The 8204-nt window shown below is 43.6% G+C and overlaps 1 protein-coding gene across 1 annotated transcript; it reads left to right on the top strand.

Moving 5' to 3' along the window:
- Positions 1-590: 590 nt before the first annotated feature.
- On the top strand, positions 591-7784 carry LOC147094163 (putative G protein-coupled receptor 139). The gene is made up of 2 exons (XM_085973920.1): positions 591-694; positions 6632-7784. The coding sequence occupies exons 1-2, from the start codon at positions 595-597 to the stop codon at positions 7561-7563; spliced, it is 1032 nt and encodes a 343-aa protein (XP_085830046.1). The 5' UTR covers positions 591-594; the 3' UTR covers positions 7564-7784.
- Positions 7785-8204: the final 420 nt, after the last annotated feature.

The raw sequence follows: 8204 nt of genomic DNA, 5'->3' as shown, positions 1-8204 counted from the left end.
CCCTGTCCATGGTTTCATTTTTCTACCTGAGATGTTAGATTTAATTTATTCCAGGTGTTGCTGCAAAGCCCGACTCTTCCCGTCCTAAAGACATAAATTCCTCACTCAATTGCCAGCCTAAACTCCCACATTGAAAGGGCTGAGTTTGGAGGGCCGGGGGCGGTGTAAACACTGAAAGATGTTTGAGAATTGGGGGAATTCTGTTGCTGCATCGACAGGAGTGAGCCGTGTGACGTCACAGAGGGGACCCTGAAGCTGCTTCTGTTGAAGGTGTTGCAGCGATGCGGTCAGAGCCCGGCTTTCAGTACATTGACAGAGAGAAATGTGAGCAAAGTATTATTCCAATCTTTGGGCGGTTTCATTTCAAAACACTTGTAATATCAATTTGTATCTAATTAGTGCAGCACAAACATGACAGTGTAGGGAGTTGACACGCTGCCCAAATGACTGGAAGTAATGTCAATACTCCTGATGCTTCCTGATCCCACGGGAAGTGTCCCTCAATTATAAATGGTTTTCTCTTAATCCCTCATCTCACAGACTCAGTTGAGCCCTGTGTCCAGTGCCAAGAGTCACCATCACTTCTCAGACAGAATGAGAGTTCCCTTAACTGCATATCCATTTACCATCTTACCGCCAGTTATACAGGCAGCAATGATTTACTATCCGATTATAGCAGCCATTGGAATCCCCGGTAAGTGATTCTCTTCCATTACTAAAGTTGTGAATCAGGGTTAACTCTGTTCCTGCTCCTATCTCGGTAAGTGTCCTTTTCTCACTGTTTTTCACAAGTCAATTGAAAGGCAGAAATTCAGTGACTGTATTTCCCGCTGTACCTCGTTCATTGACTGTTCATTTATTACCTTTTTAAGTTTCTTTAAACCCCATAAAAACTGCAGATTATTTTCTGCATTTAATGTCTTTCCAATGATTCCGTTTTAATTGAGACCTCGTGCAATGTGTGATTCCATGGAATATTTTAATTCCATTGTTTCCATGCCCCGCCAGATTTTCTCTCCTCCACTTTTTCCGGCTACATTCGTTAATATCTGACAATGTCTATATCTTACTGAACATTCACTGTGTTGTAAAATGCTCCAGTTTCTCCCCCTCTGACTCCCGCTGGGGACCGATCGACTGATGGCATCTCCTGGACATATACCTGGGAATCCAGACAGTCAGGACTGGGATTTGTTCAGTCTCATTAATCAGAATCTTCCCACTCTTCTCGGTCTGTTTCCAGCAAAGTGCTGGATATTGTTCCTGCTGATCACAATCCATGCCGAGGCTGGGTTTGTGCTCCATGCAGGGACATAGGCTCTTCCCCTGGTCTTCTCCCCTGACCGGTCACCAGCCTGTTCTCAGACTCCTCTTCACCCACCGGGCGGGCACTGTGCTGCCTTCAGCCGGTGGGGGGCAGCTCATTCCTGTCACATCCCTTCCAGCAGCTCAGACCGGGAATCCAATGCACTGAGAGTGCGATTGAAACAAAGCAGCGGCGCTCTGTGGAACTGTCCTGGCTTTGTCCCCATTTGAAAAATCCGTTTCAGCTTCCATCACCCGCATTTTACCCAGAGCGCCGATCAGAATCCGGGTTCTGATCCCTTTATACAAACCGGACACTTTTATTGTTCAGATCATACACTTGCATGTTGATATAACACCAGCTGAACTCTCAGCAAGCCTGGTCGCCCGGTCAAACCGCTGCTCACTACCAAGTTATATTAAGTTCCCTTCTGATCCTTACAGTTAGAAGATATTTGTAAAGACAGTTAACCAACCTGTCCCGATATACCTTCATCACCTCTTCCTCCATCAACCTATCCATTCTACTCTGAAACTGAGCATAGCTTCTGCCTCAACCACTAACCCTGGAACTGAACTCCACCGCCTCCCAACTCTCTTTGTGAAGATGTTTCTCCCGCTCCCTTTTCCAATGTACCGAATGTCTTCTGTTCAATCTTGTATCTATGACGCCTCGTTCTTGACCCCATCATTTGCTGGAATCAGTCTGTTTCTATCTACCTTCTCCCACCCTTCCATCATTTTAAACACTTTGATCATATCGCCCTGTAATCTGTGTCTGTGTTACATTCCTCTAGCTCAGATTCATAGTTTAGTGTGACTGAGCCCTGGGTATGAAACCGGTGTATTTTAACTCCGACATTACAAGGAATCAAATTCTCCCCTTCAGCTGGGAAACTGAAATCTCACATTCAGTGGAATGAGTTCCCAATACCCGCTGCTACTAAAAGTTCCAGGTTGCTTTTTGAACAAATGTGATCGGCATCAAACTCCAATATTTCTACTATTGGTTTTAAAACTCTGCCAGGTCTGTTTAAAGATGTTACTCAGTAAGGACATAGTGAAGTGAGTTGTCTCACTGTCCCACTGACTCTCACAAATCTCAGGGACAATGCAGCCTAATGCTCCCATTGGGAGCTTCGCTCCTGTATTAATAAGTCTTTCTCTGAATATTACAGCTCACAGGGTCCATTGTGGCTCGGTGTCCTGCACCAAGAGTCCCCATCATTTCTCAGAGATAAATAAAGTGGAATGTATTGTATATCTGTTTGTCATGTTCCCGTTCTACAAGCGGTATTTGGTGTTCCCGCTAACTGATTCTGAACTTACTGACTTTGTGAATCAGGGTTTATGTGTGTCACTGGTCTTTGTACATGTCCGATATCTTTTCTGTTCCTTCTGAAGAATTTGTTTTGGTTTTTCCAAATCAATGTCAGAATTTAATTGAATATCACATCCTCCCTGTCCGCCATCTTCCTTGAGTGATATGTTCATTGAGATCATAATGCACTTATAATGTCCAGCAAAAGCTCCAATTGTTATCTTCATTCAATGTCCTGTCAGCGGGTGTAATTTTAACTGTAAATATCGTCAGCACACGATGCAATGGAATGTTGGTCCCCATATTCTCAAGTTGAAATACAGTGTCAGTTATTTCCCTGCTTCAGATAAGGTTTCACACAGAAATTGTTAACAAAGGTGAGATTGCACAGTATTGGAGGTAACCTTGTGAGACGGGTTGGTAGTTGCTTGCGAGGAAGGAGACAAAAAGTAGGAATAAATGTTGATGGGATTTTGTTTTTTTCACAAGGGTGTTTAAAATCGAAAGTGAGCAAGTGATGCTTCAGTTATATCGAACCTTGGTCAGACCCCATCTGGAGCACGAGTTCAGTTTTGGACACCGCACCGCAGGAAACATGTATTCGTCTTGGAGGGAGTTCAGCGCAGGTTCACCAGAATTACACCGGGGCTTAAAGGGTTAAATTATGAGGACAGATTGCATAAACTTAGTTTGTATTCCTTGTGTTTAGAATGTTGAGGGGTGTTATATTCGAGTTATTTAAAATGATAAAGAGATTCGATAAGGTTGATGCAGAGAAACTGTTTCCTTGGTGGAGATTGGAGGACGAGGGGACATGATCTTAAAATGAGAGTTATGCCATTTAGGAGGGAAATCAGGAAACACTTTCTCACACAAAGGGCAGCGGAAATCTGGAACTCGTTTTCCCAAAAGCCTGTCAATGCTCGGTCAATTGAAATTTTAAGACTGTGATGGATATAACTTTTTATGGTATGAGTATCAAGGGATATGGAACCAAGACAGGTAAATGGAGTTAAGGTGCAGATCAGCCAGGGTCTAACGTGATGTCGGAAAAGGCTTGTGGGGCTGAATAACCTCCTCCTGTGTCCCTGTGTAACTGTGCATCAAGCTCCCAATTCATCGTCATTTCTGCAATGGGAGTTCCATTAATCGCGTGTCCATTTCCAGTGTAACTGGTATAAGTGATTTCTGAAGTTATCCTTGCCGCCCGTGGAGTTCCCGGTGAGCCATTGTTACCGATTATTGATTGTATAAGTCCGTGTCTCTTTGTATTACTGCTCTCCTTGCGGGTCTGCTCAGTTGCTGTGTTTGTCCGGAGGTGATTATTCTACAGATTACGGGTCAGTTTCAGAAATTCTGGGAATATCACGCCCTAACTGTCCTCCCTCTTCCTTTTGCGATATGCTTATTGATATTATAATGTTCTGTGCTTTAATGGTTATATTCGGGACATTGCACGGAGAGTGAGCCCGGAGACTGAAGGAACGGAGAGCTGGGGAAATAGAAACATTACGGCACAGCAGTAAAGATATTTTTATTTTTAACTGACGACATTGGTGGTTGGATTCTCAGAGTGGTGGATATTCTTTTCTTCATATTCCGTCATTGCACTTGGAAATAGAAACAAGTGTAATTGACGGCAATCGTTGTGTAACCAGATCGTTTGTTATTTAAGTGTCACCACTGTTTAAAGTGTGACTCTAAGTAAGGCGGGACTATAATTAATAAACCATTGAAACACTGATCCAATTGTTGAATCAATTAATGGTTTAGTGCATGATAAATGTGGCGAATAATTTTAGCAATTTTGTATAATGCTGCATATTTTAGATAAATAAATTACTGAAATGGTTTGACTCATTACAAAATATTGGTAACATTGGGAAAAAATTATCCCGTCACATTTGGTGCATAGTAACTGTGTCCAAAGCTTAGAAGTGCCGCCCTAACAGCCCTGTGGGAGCAACTTCACCACATGGACTGCAGCAGTTCAAGCAGAAGGTCCACCTCAACCTGCTCAGGGTCACTAGACAGCACCTCATATCTCTTATCTCTGATTCGGGGGCAGTACCTTTACAATATATTTCTGTATCCATGGAGATCCCCCCAGCTGCTTAACTATTTAAAAATTATACACGCCTAAAATCATGTCATATCATTTCCACCTAAGTGTCTCTTGGCTAAAGTCGGTTCTGCAGGAAGGCAGTGAATTATTTCTACTTCACCTACCTTATCTTGCAAAGGCTTTTCCTTCTGCACAGAGTTGTCTCTGATATATATAGTTCTAGTTTTTCTCTCTCTCTGTCTCTCAATCTCAATTTTTCTTTCTCCCTCTCTCTCCCCTCTCCCTTTCACTGACTCTCTCTTTTAGTCTCTCCCTATCTCGTTCTATCCGTCTCTCATTCTCTCTCTCTCCCACACACTCTTTCTCTCTCTTATTCTGTACCAATTAACCCATGACGCTTCTTTCCATGTCAAGCTGACAACCTGCCATTCGACACATTATCCTGAGTGAAACTCTGATATTGTTGATTGTTTATTCCGAATGCTCAGTTGTATATATTTCCCATGTCTGCTAGGATGTAATTTTGGAAAATCTTACAGGCCAGGGTGACAGATTCTCAATATTGCTCGTGTGTCGGATTAATTTTACAGATGGATTCGTCCAATTCAGAGGTACATCCTTCCCACTCAAACTTTCTGAAGCTGAATCTCGGCAGGTACTTTGTTGTCATGGGCTGGACAGCAGCCGCTATTGTCACTTGCACTGGTCTTTGCTGCAAGCTCGGGATCGCCGCCATCACCTCCCTCTGAAGTTTCATCCATTGTCAGAGGTGACAAAAGCGAGGTCGGGAGTGTGCTCGTCTTACATCATGTACTTTGGAAGGTTCAATTATTCCTGGATCACAGAACAAGGTCATCTTCTTTGTTGCTGCTCACATCTGACCTACTCCCCCTTGCGGTGATTGTTGGAGTTTGCCCACATGATGTTGAACTGTTCAAGGCACCGATGTCAGGACCTGGGGTTTCCAGCAAGGGGAAGTCGGTTGATCAGGTGAACTGTTCATCTGACTTTTTCCTGTTCTAACGAAGGGTCATCGACCTGAGACGTTAAATGTGTTTCTCTCTCTGCAGATGCTGCCTGACCACCTGAGTATTTCCAGCATTTTCTGTTTTAATTTCAGATTTCCAGCATCTGCAGTATTTTGCTTTTGTTGAAATGTCCATCCGGTGGTTTGTAAACAGAAACTGGTCGAGTTGACCCACAACAAGTCGCTTTGTAACATGGTGTTTGACATTTGTCTTTTCAACAGTTTTTAGTCATTCCCCCCAGTCTGAGAATCCAACCTGACAAATACGAGCCTGTTCTGACCCCCGCGTGGTATCTGCTCCCCTCTCCTGCCCACGGATCCGAACCCCCCAATGATCTCACCATCGGTGCTCCCCGTTTAGCATTTACCACATTTCGGGCCGGCATCATTCTCACTGCTCCTCAACTGTCATTTATCTCCCAATTTATAACTGACCATTCAGTACTTATTTTCAATCACTTTTCTTTCATTTTGTTTTCATTCGTTCTTCCGTCAATGAACTGCTACTTGTTGCTATTAATTATAACTCATTATCTGGCTGTCCATTTGCTCATACAATTTAACGTCCGGTAATTTACTCAGAACTCGTCGGGATTCCTTGCACTTCTGATGAAGCTGTGATGGTGGAAGAGGAGCAGCTCTGAGGAAATTCCCAGAGAATCCATGTTGTTCATGTTTTAATCTTTGCTGCAGGCGTTTATTTTCACTTATTTACTGCAGACTCTCTTATACTGAACATTGCAATTTTATGTTAAAATTGTTATCAACTGCACAATCCTAGCAGCGGTAACGAGTTCAGTTCCCATTCCCAGATCCTGCAGTAAAGTACATTTCACATCAAATACTGTGAAACTGGCTCCCTTGCTGTAACCTGAAGGCTGATTCCCTGTTTATGTCTGTTTCCCATTTACAGCGAACGTGATGACGATTGTGATCCTGTCCCGGGGAAAGTGCGGTCTCTCCAGGTGTATCACCCGCTACCTGGTGGCCATGGCGGCGGCGGATCTACTGGTCATTATCACTGAAGTGATACTGGTTCGGATTAATGATTATTATTTCCCAACTACCTTCCTGTTCCTCACACCTGTGTGTTCTTTCCACGCTGTCCTGGTCCGTGCAGTCACAGATATTTCTGTCTGGTTAACAGTCGCTTTCACTTTTGATCGTTTTGTTACCATTTGTTGCCAGAAGCTGAGGACTAAATATTGCACCGAGAAAACTGCAGCCATGGTTATAGGAACCGTGTGTCTGCTGTTCTGTTTGAAAAACATTCCCTGGTACTTTATATTTGAACACTCCTATACAATCGACAACGTGCCCTGGGGCTGTGATCCAAAACTAGAGTATTACACTCTAACTGCGTGGGTAGTATTTACCTGGATTGATCGCTGTTTCACCCCACTGCTCCCAATATTCCTGATGCTGCTGCTCAATGCTCTGACCGTAGGACACATTTTGGCGGCCAGTAGAGTCCGCAGGAGGCTGAGGAGCAGCAAGAATGATGCCAATCACAATGATCCGGAGATGGAGAACCGAAGGAAATCCATTATTCTACTCTTCGCTATATCCGGAAACTTCATACTGCTCTGGATGACATACGTGATATTTTTCTTATTAATGCGAATTACAAACCATTATTATCATATAGGTTTCAATGACCCAATGATTATCGCAGATTGTACCAGCTATATGCTCCTGCTATTGAGCTGCTGCACAAACACATGTATTTATGCAGTAACACAGACTAAATTCAGAGAGGAGCTGAAGATTGGGATGAAATATCCACTGAGAATAATATTTAAATTAGTTAAGCAACGAAAAGATCGGAGGAATTCCCAGCATTAGACCTGCATTGCATCTCATATCCCATCCTGAGTTCTTTCCATCTTTTACCGGAACCCCAACAGGCTCCATCTCTGCCCCAGGCTTCTCCAGATATAACGCTGGCCTCTATCTGACAAGGCCCGCGTGTTTCCATGTAAGAGTCAGTGAGCAAGGTAGAAGAGGTGGATGGTAAGGTTATAAAAGCGGTAGGGGTTTAATTGGATTAAATCAAACTCTGGACACAAAGAAATACAAGACCCAGCATTGAGGTTTAGGCTGATGTGAGAATGGGATGTTGATTGCTGGATGAGCGTCAGAACACGTGGGTTACACCAGTTGAGTGTGAAAGGAGAATAAGCCCGTCTGTAATTAATATCTAAATAATATAAGGACATGAACAATAACTGTGGTGGCTTATGTGTGTGGATTACCTGGAGAACAATAAACAGATCATTAAAACAATCAGCCTGTGCTGTCTTTGGACTTTTACTTTCTCCAGCTCATGCACAGCTCCTCCATCACCGGCGGGACTGTGGGATTTATTGGAACTAAAGCGATGTTGTTTCCTATAGTGAGACTCCTGGACTTGTGCCGATGAACAGTGGTGAACTCCGTTCCCAGCCACTGACTCCATCCCTCTCCCTAACATCTGTCTGCGGCTG

The sequence above is a fragment of the Somniosus microcephalus genome, unplaced genomic scaffold (assembly GCF_052327205.1).
Source record: "Somniosus microcephalus isolate GS21.2 unplaced genomic scaffold, FLI_Smic_1.0 unresolved_chr1, whole genome shotgun sequence".
In the NCBI taxonomy this organism is placed as follows: domain Eukaryota; kingdom Metazoa; phylum Chordata; class Chondrichthyes; order Squaliformes; family Somniosidae; genus Somniosus; species Somniosus microcephalus.
This window is presented reverse-complemented; position numbering and strand designations above follow the sequence as displayed.

What these genes read in the sequence shown, in the direction of transcription:
- LOC147094163 (XM_085973920.1), top strand. Translation starts at nt 595, where the DNA reads ATGAGAGTTCCCTTAACTGCATATCCATTTACCATCTTACCGCCAGTT. An exon ending in AGCAGCCATTGGAATCCCCG is followed by an intron (nt 695 to 6,631) that starts GTAAGTGATTCT and finishes TCCCATTTACAG; the next exon opens with CGAACGTGATGACGATTGTG.